Consider the following 15,817-nt stretch of genomic DNA (forward strand, 5'->3'; position numbering starts at 1 on the left):
CTACCTGCACTGTCATTAGTCATAGCCAGCCTTTCCAAAAATAGGCTGGGCAGTTGTATACAAGCTCACAGATATGCATTCACATTATTACTAGTGCACTCGCGGCAATAACCCGCTTTTACGTTACAACCTCCAACATCTCATCTTAAGCATTATTCTCTGCATGGGTGAGAGTCTCCCATCCTTGGAAAAGCTGATTCGTTCCAGCTGGTCGATGCTTCAATGTATATTTCTCCGTGTTGGGTAGCGAGTGATTTAGCCGAAAAGAAAGGGCATTGAAGCCCACCTCGGTCACTACACAATCATCAGTCAGGAATCGCTGAAGCTAACAAGGAATAAAAAAAGCATACCATCATCCAAGGTCCGTCCGATCTTGCCATCGCAGATATCGTCCGGCAAGGATCCCTCCAACTCATACTTGGTGTGGAATTCTAGTGCATGCTGAAGTCGCACCCCGGTTTCTTCCTTGAACAGATCACGCCCTTGAATTCGGGATGTCTCGGCGACATGGGAGATAGAGGAGATCCCATATCCAGTGTGGGCAAAGTCACGGCAGGTCTCCTGCGAGAGGCCATTTTGCTTGAAGACAGAGAGACCGTTCCAAAATTTGATTATGGCAGAGGATCCATGGAGTTTGTCCTCTGAGACAGTTTTGGGGAGCTCCCCGTCCCTGGATGTATAACTGTTAGTTGGCTGCTACATACGATCACAAAGAGCTGTAGTAAAGGTTTCTAACTTGGTGAGGTAGATATAGGCAGGAACCCGCTTGAGAAACTTGTCCATTGCGAGGTCGTAACTTGTTTGGTTATCAGTGAAGACGGAAATCCCAATGGCCGCTTCCATCATGACTATTTGTGAACAAGAGGTCCAAATCAGTATCAGCAATTCTGAGCATATTCATTACAAATTATCTTACCAAGCTCCCAGTTTCCGTTCTTTCTAGGTGCACCATCGATTATCTCGGGTAGATAGACATCGCGCAACATGGTTTCAAATTTCTCGATATCCTGGTCTTTCCACCCGGCATTTGTATAGCGGATGATCTCTCCGACCCGGGCCCAGGTAGCCGCCGACCAAGCCGTCTGCAGCGGGGCATTGGAGTTCGTATGCGCCTTAATGGTACCTGCCCAGCCATTCATGAACTCGATAGCGCGTTCAGCGTATGACTTAGTACCAGTGACTACCCAGGCAAGGGCATTCAGGTAGGCTGCGAGGGCATCCTCTCGTTCTTGGTGGCAGCCGACATCAGGCGTGGAGGTTGGGCCGCATTCGACGGTAGCAACCGGGGAGGGCTTAGTGCGCGACGCAAACTGGTGGTCCTTCATCATAGCCGAGTATGCAGGAGCCCATGGCTTCTCACCATTGGAGACTTTTGTCGCAATGAACTTCATCTGGGCGGAGTCGAGTAATACCCCCGGATGAGTGAAAGAGGTACGGCTGGGAGACTTGTGGTTGTTGCTCTGAGCAAAGGCAGCGGTGGCTGCAAGCCCGAGGGCCAGAAACTGAACAAAGCGATTTTTGATTCCCATTGTGAGGGTGTTGTACGGGATGGAGTAGTGTGCATTGTTCTCGACGCGTCGCAGTAGCTCATTATATGCAATCCGTAAATTCCACCGTGCCTAGCGTACAGCTAGCAGGTGGAGATCACCATCGGGCACGGTGATTTGGAGGGCCCGTCGATATGAAACGCAGGATACCAGGCTGGGAAGTTTATGGGTCGAATACGACATGTCCTTGATGGCCGCCAGTGAGAGACGAGACTATGAGGGAGATCACTAGACGAAGCGCCCCTTAGCGTCAGGGGCGATTTTCCACTCTGATGTCAGGATAAGGAGGGCGTGGCTTTGTCGGAGGGAATATATACTCCGTTGATGCTTCCCATAGGGGTATTTGGCCCTTGATACTCATAGCTGAAACCATTCTCTATTATTATTATTATTATTATTATTATTATTATTATTATTTTCAACTCTCTATTTTTATTAATAGTAAGTCAAATGGCACCCACGGAAGGCACTATGCACTGCTCAGGGGTCAAAAGAAAACCATTCTACTTTACATTGTTCTGCATACAATGAAATTATTTTTATTGCAGCCTAACCAGGATCGTCGGAAAAATTTCAACAAGGCTGCCAGATAGCACTCAAGTGACAGAAGATATTACATACAGCAGATCTCGTGGAATAATATATGTATGCATGTACATACTATCAGACAGGCATATGCATACTAGAACGCAAATATGCGCCGTCTTTATGCCCATGCCTTATGAATTGTCTAAGTATTCTGACTTGGTTGCAATCCCATCCCAGTTTTGGTTACAGCCATCCCTTTTACTGAACAAGCATTTTACCTTGCTTTCGACGTCGGGCTAAGTGGCAATGTCTTGGATACCTTTTACCATAGGTTCGTGTATGCTTTTGACCTCACTAGCCCAGTTTATTGTTTCTCTCCAACACAAGAACGTCTCACCTCATCCCACAGCCTTGGCTTAGCGCTCGATGCCAAGTCTAGTTATGCACTGAACTGGCTGAACCAAACCACGTTCCTAGATCTATGCACTATACCTAAATCTATAGGAAAAACAGTAACAGACCCTAGTCAATAAACTGGGTTGATGCACATACACGCATTGCCACCCTGATACAGAGCTCCCCTGATCTTGGCCAGAACCCTTAGTCCTCGAGTGTGACACGCTGGACTGAGACATGCATCCGATGAAGTAATTGATAGTGCCAATCTGCATTAAGGATGCATCTTCAGTCATCAAGGGGCCACAGTGGAGCATACACAGTCTCCTTGAATACTTCATATTACTCTTATTAATTCTCTCAATCTCAATACGCCATCTTGACGTGGCCAAATTTGTCATTGAACATGTATTGTATGTTAAGATTCACCAATGGCAGCTCAAAATATACACACCATTCAAATATTAAACGTGTAGCTGAAGATCCAGTGACATACTGGGTGATCTACATTCAGCTCAATACTAAAAAGACATCATCAGCTGCCATCACCAGGAGCTTGATTCTGTTAGTTTTACCATTCTCTGGAGAGCATGTTTATCACCGAAGAAAAGTCGTAATCGGATCCTACGCCGGAGTACATCAGCTTGGTCAACGCTCCCAAGAGGTTGATCGATACCGATACGTTGACAGGTGCGAACTGAAAGTTTTGTCGCTAATCACAAGTTCTCCAAGTTTTTGTAGCACAGATAACGCTATGTTGTACCAACCGATGCGCTGAGTTCGTTGGGGGGGGAAGACGCAAGGGATAATCCTGCAACTGTGCCTACATTGTATGTTGAGCGACTGACCGAAGCACTCTATGTCTATGATAATGACGTATCTGGTTGGATGCCTATGGTTGAGAACTCTTGCACGGAGTATGAACTATGTATGAGTATTCTTGACGGGAGCCTGAGGCTTCTCATCCAGCTCCCCTACGAGTCAGCGGATGCTGAGTCAGCCCGCGATACGACGGATTTGGGTTCCACCAGTCTGTTAAAACGTAACTGATAAGCGATAAGGCAATCTATCGGCCAAAGCAGGTTTCAACCTTGAATGATGCCGGTATTTGCTGGCTGCAATTCTGCACCTGAATCAGACTGACGTTTATTACCGTCTGAAATACCCTACTTCGGGCCTCCCACCTTCCTAACAGAACAGATCTATCCATGGCACCAAAATGACCAAATGACCAAGAGATGAAACTACCCCTAGTTCCCTGAATACGGCAAATCAATCCAAGACGTCAGGAATTCTTGATTGAAGAATTAAATCTTCCACGGGCCGCGAAATTTTGGTACCTAGTAGCTCACAGGCTCACCTCCATATTGTTGGGCCGAGGCTTCCTCCCAGCGCAGAGCAGAGAGAGTACCGAATTCCCAACAAAATGAATCGCGGCTCCACTTCTACAGATTATCTTTGCTCCCATTGATCGGACCTTATTAGCTCCCCTGGAAGTGATGATACCACATCTGGTCGATAATTTTTCTACCCTTGGTGAATTGCCTCAAATGTTGCTTGTCTGCAAATAGTTAAGAGTTCATTCCTTTCCCCTTCTCCTCCCGTGTCCTCCTCTCGTCTTCTTCTCACTCCCTCATCCTTGCCATTGCTAGCGTTGGATCAGAACTTTCTATAAATTGCAGGTCTTACTTTTAATATTTTTTTTTATTACATTTATTTTTTATTTTTTTATTTTTTTGACTCTTGTTGACTCTTGTAACTCTTCTACCATTCTGCGAAAGATTGCGTGGTGATAATTTATCAGATTTCGAATTCTGTCGATCTCACTTGGTTCTCTTTAGACTTTGGCTTTCTGGCCAGCTGTCTCATCATGTATGACATTAATGTCGATACTGCGTCAGGGCCAGCCATTGTTCGCCTTGGCCTACCGTCCGCCTCCTTGTTCAAATTCCCCCCAGACGAACTCCCAACTACCCTACCTGCTCCACAGGTCTCCGAGCCAACGTGGGCTCAACCGTTTAACATTCCGCCTCAGTTATACAACCAGCTTCTAGACGTACGCGTTCCCATCACTATTGCCAGCGTCTACGCAATCACCGTGGTCTTGCTCAATCGCGTCAACAAGAGTCGTGGATACAAGCCCTGGGGGATCAGTCAAACGAAGCTCTTCAAAGGTTTTGTCATTCTTCATAATGTCTTCCTGGCCATTTACTCCGCATGGACCTTTGCTGGCATGTTCGTGGCATTCCGCAACTCTTGGCCAGACCGCGATGACCCCAATGGTCTGGTGGGTGTCACTGACGCGCTGTGCAAGATCAACGGCCCCCGAGGATACGGCAACGCAGCTACCTACGACCCATCGTCCAACCAGTGGCTATTGAGGAATCCGGAATTCAAGCTGGCCGAGGGCGGGGTGCCCGACCCGACTGATATGGGCCGCAAGTGGAACGAAGGGCTAGCATATCTAGGCTGGATCTTCTATTTGTCTAAGTTCTACGAGGTGTTGGATACCGCAATTATCCTTGCCAAGGGCAAGAAAAGCTCGACTTTGCAGACTTATCATCATGCCGGTGCTATGATGTGCATGTGGGCGGGTATCCGCTACATCGCTCCTCCCATTTGGATTTTCACGCTGGTCAACTCTGGAATCCATGCTATGATGGTATGTCTGATTTTGGGCTGACAATTCATATACCAACTGGCTAACTATAATCGCTGCTTACCTGCAGTATACTTATTACACTCTGACGGCCCTCCGTGTTCGGATTCCCGGTGTGATCAAACGGTCCTTGACCTCGATGCAAATTCTTCAATTCCTTTTTGGAACAACCATCGCCGCCTCATATCTGTTCGTTTATTACACACTCCCACCAAACCAGTCTGTGGAGACCGGCCCCATCGTTCAGCCTGAAATGGCGGTTGAGGGAGCTGGTCTTTTCCCGTGGATCAAGACGCGTGCACTCCGTGCCGCAGGAGCTGAAGGCATTGCCAAAAATGTGGGTAGCACCCCTGGAGCCAACAGTTCTGCCCGGACTTCTCCAGTTGGGCCCATGGTACCTTGCACGGATACAAGCGGCCAGGCTTTTGCGATTTGGCTGAATGTCTCTTACCTTCTTCCCCTCACATACCTCTTTGTCCGCTTCTTTGTGCGGTCTTATCTGTACCGCAAGGATCCCGGGCCCCCAAAGCCTACACATATGCACGCAGCAGAGAAAGCCGGATTGGATGCACTGAAGGGCGTGAGCCGCGAAATTCAAAAATCGGTCGAGATGAGTGGCGAAACTAGCGAAACCACAGAGGATGAGACTACCAACAATGTCCAGAAGTCGCAACCCAATGTGAAGAAGCCTCAACAGGATACCGTTCAGGATTCTCCCGTTCGGACCCGTGCATCGGCCAAACAAAAGGCGCGTGTCTCCAACAATGAAGCTGACCAGGGGTTCTCCACCGTAACCCCTAGAAAGGGTGCTAAGAAGGTCACGCAGGACAAACTCGATGGCTCCCCTGCCGTCGACCCTAAAGGTAAAAATCCCTTCCAGGTGTTGGATAGAGATGTCTAGAAGGCATTGATATCCCATACCCTATCAAATAGAAAACTCTCACACCTATACAATCCATGGCACTCTTTGGGCCGTCCGGAATACCGAAGCGGCCGCAGACATTGCTAGATAGGCTTCAGTTTTTCCTCCCATGGCGTATATGCCGTCCCGCTATACTTATCCCAAACCGATATGGCCAACCCGATAAGCTTTATCTTCGCCTTAGGACAGGCCAGATTGGGAGTGCCCTACCTGGGTTCGGTGGTGCTTTCATTCATTGGCCCATGGTGGGATCATCAGAGCACGGAGGGATCTTAAACAAAAAGATAGTTATCCTGGAGGTTGTCTGCGAAATAGTTAGGTCCTCATTACCGCCGGACCTTCTTATTTCAGTATGATTTGTTCTCAGCGCAAACCTATTTCCTGTACATATATCAAATCTATGGTTTTGATAGAGCCAGGCTCATGGGGACCAAAGAAGAACCATGCTATTTATTTGTTATTACTAGCTTGAATGGATGATAATATTTAATCAGCGTATCGCCATCAGTATACCATTGCTGTTCCCAGAGCCACAACCTACGCCTCACCTAGAGTATCCAACTTTATCCTCTGCAGTTTATGCCAACCGTATTCTTTCTCTAATCCCTTGCAACGATGCTTCCTATTCCTGAAGCTCTGCCCCAAGGAAACATCTTCAGAGCAGCCGAGGGTCGATGCATCGAGACGTTTGAACAAATCTCCCCAGACTCTCACTCTTTGACTCTTTGGCACCTATGCCTTTCTCCGCTTCAATCTCGGGCCTGCCCCGCCCATACGCATACGAAGTCTATCTTACCGTTGATCAGAAATCATCCAAGCCGCGTAGTCACTCTCTGTCTTCTGCATAAAAGCCAGCAACGCAACACTATACAACATTCCATATCCTGATGGGAACGTATCACTATCTTTATAGATCATGATTTCTTAGCCTATTAAATGGCTCAAATCGATCTCACGTATCTACCTCTCCTAGGACTTGAATGTAAACAAGAATGTCAATTGGTCAGCCATCCATGTCTACCCCCTAGCGTATCACCAGCACCACAGGCAAGAGGACTGGAGAGTAGAGTAGAGTATAGGAGAGGAGAGAATCCAACCAACTCGACCTCCTACGCAGCGTCTGCCAACCTCCATGCCGAACGCGGTGGACTAGAATATACCCAACAATTAGACCAAGGAGTCCACAACCCTACAAAACGGTACCTTATCGTAGCCTTCACTAGTGGCTAATAGCCAAATTATTCATGTATCACTTCGCGTGAGGACATCTCTACTCCGTGTCTTGTTCGTTCTACGCACCTCCCAGCTAGTCGGGTGTCAGGGTCTACTCTCGCCTGCTTTTCGTCAAGTTACCATTATACAGAAAGCACCGAAATAACCCCCCTCTTCCCTTTTTAAGCAACGGGGTGGTAAATCCAATCGCGGCGGGGTTCTACCTAGTGAGGCCATGGGGCCTGCATTAGTGTCGGTTAGGGAGTGAATCATATTGCGGATGTCTTGTTGGATGTGGGCTACAACTACGACTAGGATGGAGCGAGGAGCGGTTAGACTTTGTTTGATTACATCCCTTAGGTTGGATTCTTCCGTGTATTCTTTTCGGTGAGGTTTAGAATTGCCCACGTGGATTCATTTCCTTTTGTCTATTTTTCCTCAAAAACATGTCATGTCTTTTGTTGTCGACTTCAAATACATATCAATACATCATATACTCGTATCTTATCTAAATCCCATCTTATCTATCCAGTAGACTCAAAGGGAGTATATCCTCCCAAAAAAAAACAGTATGCATGAACACATGTGACAAGGCTGAGAAATGCAACCCATATTGAAAACAAATATATACCAAAAAGTTCCTTAAATCAAGAACCGGAAACCTCTGGCGCTGGCCTGACCAGGAAGCCCGCCCGATTTGACGGCGCCAGAGACCTCCTCGCCACGGTCCAGTTTCTTGTTCAGCCGAACAAGCATGAATCGGAGCACCGTAGCGGATAAGATCGCGACGAATGCGGTGGCACAATTGACGCTCATGGCGGTGACTGAGGTTGTTAGCCAGGTCCCACGGGATCTTCCTAACCATTTTGATATGGAGATAGATACGTACTGAATCTGGGCGCATCGCGGTTGGGGTACATGTAACTGGCGTAAATGCTGCTAGCGTTACTGACGCAGTTGATAGCCGCCAGGGCTGCCGCACGCTTGGACGCGGGACGTGGCAGAGTACTGGAGATCCAACTTAGGGCTACGACATAGCCGGTGTATAGAGATGGGACCATGAGCATCATGGCAAGGTAACGGGGGGGGCGATACTTGTGGTTGCTGCAGCGATAATGAAGGAAGCAACCGAGATGTACAGGGGCACGGTGATGTGGAAGTACCGTTCGCCGGTACGGTCAGCGTGCCAGGCATTTGCAAAAGCACAGATGACGGCCAGACAGTAGGGAGGCGCTGTGAGGAGTAGCGTTTTGATTCTGTCATAATTGAGGGTCTCCACCACGGTGGGGAAAAAGTTGGTCACCGAGGCGGAGGAGACCATACATAGAATGAGCAACATCTAAAAAGTATTGGTTAAAGATCTGTGAAAGATTCAATACATATATATATTAGAGCAGTCACTTACGAGGATGTATGTCTTGATATCAGTGAAAGCCAGCTTCGCGCCGTGCAAAAATGACTGCTGCTCACTATCGACCCAGTCGTCTTCTCCGATATCTTCCTCCAAACGCCAGACAGCCAGCTCTTTCTCTTCTTCTGAGAGCCACGAGGTCGTCCGAGGAAAATTGGGCAGGACGAAGAGGGCAATCGCGGCAATCACGATGGTGATTGCACCTTCAATGATGAAGAGCCAGCGCCTAGAAGAAACGTCGATGCAAGTTAGTTACTTTTCATACCCCAACATCACGGGTCTCCGAGTCGCTCACCATGCTCGGAGGCCTAGCTTGTGATCCATGTTTCCCGTAATACCGGCTGCAATAAGGCCCGAAAAGGCTCCGGAAATCAAGGAGCCAGAGTAGAGGGCAGCAGTTCGGAAGCCGAGCTCCTTCCGTGTGTACCAAGCACTGAGAAAGTAAAGGCACCCGGGCTATCGGAAGTCAGTGTCTGAAACAAACGGTTCCCGAAGAACCACATACAAAGTAGGCGGCTTCCACAAAACCGAGGAAAAACCGAATCACGACCAGGCCAGCATAATTCTGGGCAGCTGCGGTACAAATGGAAACAATACCCCACAGCATCATCGAGCATGGAAGGTAGATGGCAGGCTTTCCCAATTTATTCAGAAGCAGATTGGAAGGGACTGAAACGGTTAGGGATCCTTGTTGTCAGAGACTTGAGGAGAAGGGAGCTAGCGGCCTTACTCTGCATCAACAAGTAACCCACAAACAAGATACTGACGCTGGTCTGGTACTGGTAGTCCTTCAAGTTGAGATCATCTTCGAGGCCAGCAAGTCGAGCGGCAGCCTAGCCAGGACGGTAAGTCAAACAAACGGTCAAAACTGTCGGGAATAGGACGTACAATGTTGTTCCGGTCCAAGTAATTGAGGATATACATGATGATTGTCATTGGCAGAAGTCGGAGATCGATCTTGCGGACTAGAGCCTGCTCGGCCTTCTCACGCTCCTCGGGGGAGAGGCCTGCAACATAGGCTGGGGCCTCTTTCTTCGGGTTCGGTTTATCAGCGTTGGCGACCGCATTTGGGACGACCTCGACATTGTCCACTGAGCTCTTGTCGATGTCATCCTTGGCATCGTAAGAGTTCCTTGTATTCATCATGGCGTCCTCTGAAGGGCAGGGAAAATGAGAAAGGAGGGTAGATGCGAAGACGATGAGGGAGGGAGCTCAAAGGAGGATGGGAGAAAAGGTCCCCTGCTCCTATCCGACAATTCGGGATGGCTAGCTCTTTTGAGGGTGAAGAGAGGAGCGGAAAGGAGGAAGAAGAAAGAGAAGAAGAAAAGTTCCCTGCTCCCGTCCGAAAATTCGAGACTGCAAGCCCTTTTGAGGGTTAGGAGCAGAGCAACATGGTGAGCCACGGAACAGCAGGCGCCGTGGAGAACCCCGAGAGTGGCGTTAGTATTGCGTCGAGATGGAGATGAGCTGCCAATGGGGGACCCGGGGGCGGGGAAAGAGACCAGGGAGAAGCCGAAAAAAAGAGTTGATCCTACTCCGGAGTTGAAGGAGGTCTGGAGAAGGAATAATAATGGATGGAGCTAGGAGTCCAATGGCAGCAGGGATCTCTCTCGTGAGGCAGGAGAGATGTGGAGTTGGACTGTGGAGGGACGTGGATAGCGTGGATAGCGTGGGGGTTGCAAAGGCAGTTGAGGGACAGCGTTCAGAAGCAGAAAATCCTGGGACGGAACTGCGTAGGTAAGGGAAATAAACCTCGGGCGTTGAGGATTCGCCGCAAAATTTCAACGTGGGCGGACGTGGGGGTTGCTTTTCGGGTTCAGTTTTTCTTCGCCGGCCGATAATTAGAGAACTTGTCGGCAATCTGCCGATCTCATTCTTCTCTCTACCGCTCTCTCTTTTGTTTATGGAGAATCATTTCCTCCGCAGAAGGCGGCTACATGGATCTATATCTCCATCCTACCACGGATCTTCCAACAGAGTATCTCTATAAAGACAGAGATGGTGTGGTATCTATTCTCTAAGCAACGCCCAGAGCTCCCGGGGCCAAGATGGCTCAAACACCCCCGGCCCGAACTTGCCCTTCCCGAGGGACTCTATGGAGAACACTGTGGAGAATGAGATTACTTTGGGTCATTCTCCGTGCAACACCAACGCATGTTGACAAAGAATCAGGACTGAAATTTTGAACTTGGAGAAATAACTTCGGAATTCGCCCGAGAACAAGCTTTGCCGACTTACGCGCCCGTGGATGTCTGCCTGCCGCGAACATCAGACCTTTTCATACCCATGACTAGAATGACTCCTTCCTCGATGATTCGCAGCTCCAGGACCAACGACCACGTATCTATATTAAGATTGTTCCCTCCGCGTCATCATCACCATCATCATCAAGGTTGGACCAGAGCCATGCTAAGAACTACTGGCAAGCCTACAAGTACCATCTGAATCAGACGAAAGGGTGAAAAATTAGCGAAGACTGGCAGAGTCGTCATCCAGCCCTATGGTTTGTAGCAAACAGCTAGGAACAGAGAAACGGAGACAAGGCAATTGAACGCACTTGAATTCAAATTCAGGAGGTACAAAAAAGGGAAGACCTCGAGATATTTATTGTATTAACTGCCCAGGCTTTGACTAATAAACCGAACAGGGCATTAACGACAATGTCCCTATTCCTGAACGCTGTACGATGGACACACCACAATAAAAAAAGAAAGACAGCCCGTACTGAAATAATCACAAAACAAAAAAAAAAAAAAAGGCCCTGAGAATGATGTCCTGGAGATGGTGCCCAACGTCCACGCTTTCAAAAAAAAAAAAAGACGCGAGAAAACACGAAATGGCTCGAATGCTATGTCAACCGAGAACCCCGATGATAGTGAGGGAAAGAGAAATTAAAACAAGAAGATAGGGCAAGGTGCCATAACACGATCAGACTCAATGAAGAAGACAGAAAGGGAGAGGAAAACACACAGTAGATCCGAGGCCAATGTCAGGATGCAAAGTAGATCGAAGCCAAATGACTGGGCACGGTCAAAGGCCTTGGAAAATTCCAACATTCGATCTTTTCTCTTCATTTGCTGTAGAATCCGCATTAAATCTCAACGCAGTAAAAATCAAAAAAAAAAAAAAAAAAAAAAAAAAAAAAAAAAAAAAAAAAAAAAGGCCACAAGAGACATCGGTGATCATCGCCGCAACGCCGTAGTAACCTATAGGAGATATTGAAAAAAAAAAAAAAAAAAAGGTCAAAGTCTTGAGTCAGGAAATAAAAGATTCTCGGGATATCAAAACGAGCATTTGCAAAGCCCCGACATCGAGCTGAAGGCACAACCAAAATGCGGCTCTAACACGAGAAAGCATGTCTACTACTAAGTTGACTCCAAGGCTGCGTACTGCACTAGTCATAAATCCAACAGCCATCCAGAGAGAAATTCACACGGAAGTCGTCCGGGAATTAAGTAAAAGAACGCCGTTCGAAATGCAACCGTTTAGAGGAAATGGGTATAAATTTTGGAGGTCTCATGAACTTCCATCTCCTATGGAGTGTCAGTGATTTTCCAGGGTGGAAAGAGGGCACAAACGTGGGTTGAGACTAACCATCTTGAAGTTGTTCAGCTCTTCTTTGATCTGCTGGGCCAGGAGTGGGGTCAGGCGGTTGCACGTAGCGATGTCCCCTCGACGATCATACTCCCCGCTCGGCCAAGTCTCATGGAACTGGATCCGGGGGCTGAAGACAAGGCTCTTCGGAGCTACTGGCTGCGGGGTGATAGGAGAACTTTTGCTTTCCGCACCAGTAAATCGCACATCTGATATGAAGTCATCATCGCCAGCAATCCTGACAGTCTCCGGACGCCGATTTCCAGCTCGTGTTTGATCTTCTGGGGTACTGGGAGCACTAGAATGAGGAGTGTCGTTGCTGCTAAGGTTCTGACAGCCTTCAGATGTTCTGTTAAATGATGTGTTGTGCAGGACATCAGAATGTGCTTCTAAAGCGCAGTAATTGTTAGTTGCAATCTACTCTGAAAACTGCAGAGCAACTCACTCTTCAGAATACCCTTGCGGACTGCAGCCAAAACTTCCGCTCGCTCTCTAGCTCCCCCAACAATGCTTTTACGCGATTGCGACTTGTCTATCGTGCTCTCTTCAAGACCCGATGCCTCCAGGGCATTCGGTTCTACCTTCGGAAAGACAGTTCCACCACGAGGAAGATCTTGTGGGTCCGGGTTAACAGTCACACTCTTCCTTTCAGCTTCAATATTGACAACAGATAACTGGGGCGCCATTGGTTCAGCGGGCACGCCGTCCATGGAGGATGTGCTTATAACGGACTTAGGGCGGAACAGCCCAACAAGAGACCTTGTAGACCGCTTCATTCCCTTGCCCATTTTTCGAAGCATGATTGACGCAGAGGATGCTGTTGAAGATACAGACAGATTATCTGTGGAGTTATTGAAGAAGTGACCTTGGTGGTGTGAGTAAATGCTCTCCCCCAGGCCACTTGCTTCCTGCTGCTCTGCTATGGCTGCCTGCTCTGGGCCCAGTTCTTCATGAAGCAGTTCCCTTCGAGCGTTCTCAAGGGCAACGGCCTCCCTCTTCCCCGCACTAGTCTGGGCAGAGGCTTTAAGGAGCTCTGAAGCACTTCCAAATGAGAATGCCCTTCTCAGGCGAGACTTTCCAAGCCTCCTAGGCTCGTTTTTTATCTCAGCCAATCTTTGAGTGGCGGCGCTCTCCGTCGGATCAGGCTTTTCTTTCTGCTCGGGCTGGGTAGGCTGGTTTGGGAGTGTGGAATCTACAGTAACAGGTTGGGATAACGGTGATGGCTTGGGGGTACGTTTCGCCTCTTCAAGTTTGGTAGGAGCTTTGCTGGGAGAAGACGCGGATTCTGTGAGTCCTGGTTCACGGACCTAATCGATATTCGTTAGAGCCCTAATGAGGCGTTCCACGGAGTGAACTTACTGAAGAGGAAGAGGAGTGAGCCGAGTGAATACTTCCACTAACATCTCGGTGTGATTGAGCCGACCGTGGTCGATGGTTCGAATCAAAGTAATCATTACCGCCTGCTGATGGGGTCGGCGACGATGTCGGTAAATGAAGTTGTAGGTTAATGAGACCAGCATTATCCATAGTTCCCCAGCTTCGTCGCCTATATCTCTTGGCCAATTCCGGCTGGGGCTTCTCTCCGCGCGACGTATCATCAGCACTGGACACCCGATTGTGGCCTTGATTCCGTGGTTCCTGTAGGGAAGTGTTCGATACAGATGCACTATTTATGCTCGACTGTGATGTGCTGTCATCCAAGGTTCCTGAAACAGAGCGCGTCAACAACCCTGCACCATTCGTCGAAGCAGTAGGCTGTGTACAAGCTATGCTATCGGGTCGTCGACTTCCGCGACGATAACGATCAGGAGAGGGGCGGACGGTAGGAGAGGAAATGTTCATAAAAGATGACGATGGAGATGGCAGATTGACAGTAGATAGAGGGCGAAGGGGAGTTTCACTACGCAACTGCCTTGATGGAAGGGCCGTATCGTCTTTCGAGACGTGTGACTGTATGGAAGAATTGGATGATGAAGTGGATACAGAACCAGCTGCAAGGTGATTGGCCGATCGCGAGTTGACTCCGACATAGGGGAGACTAGAAGACGTCTGAGAGACGGAAGGGGAAGAGGAAGTTCGTTGTTCCGGCCTCAGATTGGGGGACCACGACTGGCGGTTCTGTACATTGGCTGAATTGGAGAGGTTGGGTGTGCTGGTAAAGGCGTAAGGGGCCACAACCGGGTGGCCTGCTCTGTAGCTGCCCGAGCTACCCACTGTATTGTATGTGTTCCAAGACATGGTCGGATTCCTTGAGTTCTGCTGTTGCGACGTTTGAGACGGGGTTGTGAAAGTGCCCGACGATGACGATGGGCGAGTCTGAAGCACTGGAACCGTGCCACTTTGTTGAGGAATCGTCTGAACCAACGCAGCCATGATGCTTTTGTCCTATATTCGGACAGAAGAGGGGTCTGACGCGTAGCTGGCGACGTCTGTAGGACAAGATCTTGACAGGTGCACTCGCTAAAATCCGCAGGACCCAAGTCAAGGAAAATCGATCGGTCTAGTGCCAGAAGTAACTCGAGAGGGAGAATGTAGGAGAAGAAGAAACGATGAATGAAAACGGATGAGTTCCTGTGCCACGCGGTTGTCAGTTAGGATTGCACAAGAAGACCAACGCACTTTCAGGATTGGTTCAGCGATCGACGGCTGTGGATTGATTTAAACGAATAGTGCGCGTGCACCTCCCAGGGAGAGAATATGTTGGGTGACAGTACCTGTTCTAATAAATGCAAAGGTAGATTATACAGATACAATGATTAAAAACACGCTCAAGTAAATGCGAAATGAATGATGTCGAAACTAAACGAAAGGCTCGAATCGGACGATCGAAGGAGCTGGCGACGGGTTGAGACGTCAGGAACCAAGACTCCAGGATGGCAGGTGCTTTCTAGAGCGGACGAGCCATGTACAAATTGATTTTTAAGGTAAATGGGATTAAAAGAACAAGAAGAAAAGGGGAGGAAGAAAATAGAAGCCAGAAACGAACAGTTTAGAAAGAGAAAAGGAGTTACCAGATCCTTAGAATGGCACCTTATCTTCTGTTAGAACCAGAAGACAGGCCGTTCACTGGACCAGGGGTATGGGATGAGATGGACCGGGGGGGGGGCGTGAGGTAAAAGAAGAGAAGAATGAGCAAGAGGGGTTGAAGGCGTGGAAAGAAAAGGGAAGGGAATAGGGAGATAATGGGGGGAGGTGAGGTTGGGTGGAATGGATGCTAGTCACTTTACGGGAGACTGACAGGCGGAGACTGACGGACCAGAGAAGGGCGAGATGGGAGCACCACACCAATTGCTCACCTCTCCTTCTCTAGCACTTTTCCTTCTAATGTCTTCCCCTTTAATTTTCTTAATTGGTTTAATAAATAAATAAAAGTACTAAGTAAAAGGAAAGGAAAATGTAAAGAAAAGATCTGAAAAGTGCTACAAAATCCACGAGAGGGGAAATTCAATCGATCGTATTTCCTCTCAGAATAATAATTATCGACAGTAATGAAAATTAGAGAAAAAAAAATTATTGGCAGAAGTGGTGATGTTCAGGAGCTTAATTAT

The 15,817-nt window shown here is 48.3% G+C and overlaps 4 protein-coding genes across 4 annotated transcripts; 1 reads left to right on the top strand and 3 right to left on the bottom strand.

Moving 5' to 3' along the window:
* Positions 1-145: 145 nt before the first annotated feature.
* ATNIH1004_000293 (uncharacterized protein) lies at positions 146-1,529 on the bottom strand (the record flags this gene model as incomplete). The annotated part of the gene is made up of 4 exons (XM_033565015.1): positions 146-294; positions 351-670; positions 737-848; positions 917-1,529. 4 exons carry the CDS (start codon positions 1,527-1,529, stop codon positions 146-148), a joined length of 1,194 nt encoding a protein of 397 aa, XP_033430772.1.
* A 2,812-nt stretch (positions 1,530-4,341) lies between these two features.
* ATNIH1004_000294 (elongation of very long chain fatty acids protein) lies at positions 4,342-6,031 on the top strand (the record flags this gene model as incomplete). The annotated part of the gene is made up of 2 exons (XM_033565016.1): positions 4,342-5,133; positions 5,201-6,031. 2 exons carry the CDS (start codon positions 4,342-4,344, stop codon positions 6,029-6,031), a joined length of 1,623 nt encoding a protein of 540 aa, XP_033430773.1.
* Positions 6,032-7,906: 1,875 nt separating this feature from the next.
* On the bottom strand, positions 7,907-9,821 carry ATNIH1004_000295 (putative MFS transporter; the record flags this gene model as incomplete). Its single annotated transcript, XM_033565017.1, has 8 exons — positions 7,907-8,088; positions 8,154-8,368; positions 8,428-8,603; positions 8,670-8,901; positions 8,971-9,131; positions 9,181-9,344; positions 9,406-9,508; positions 9,564-9,821. The coding sequence occupies 8 exons, from the start codon at positions 9,819-9,821 to the stop codon at positions 7,907-7,909; spliced, it is 1,491 nt and encodes a 496-aa protein (XP_033430774.1).
* Positions 9,822-12,160: 2,339 nt separating this feature from the next.
* BNI4 (uncharacterized protein) lies at positions 12,161-14,642 on the bottom strand (the record flags this gene model as incomplete). Its single annotated transcript, XM_033565018.1, has 4 exons — positions 12,161-12,208; positions 12,270-12,658; positions 12,715-13,576; positions 13,629-14,642. 4 exons carry the CDS (start codon positions 14,640-14,642, stop codon positions 12,161-12,163), a joined length of 2,313 nt encoding a protein of 770 aa, XP_033430775.1.
* Between the last annotated feature and the right edge of the window lie 1,175 nt (positions 14,643-15,817).

Source organism: Aspergillus tanneri, assembly GCF_003426965.1.
Source record: "Aspergillus tanneri strain NIH1004 chromosome Unknown AapTan_2_pilon_pilon_pilon, whole genome shotgun sequence".
NCBI classification, from domain to species: Eukaryota; Fungi; Ascomycota; class Eurotiomycetes; order Eurotiales; family Aspergillaceae; genus Aspergillus; species Aspergillus tanneri.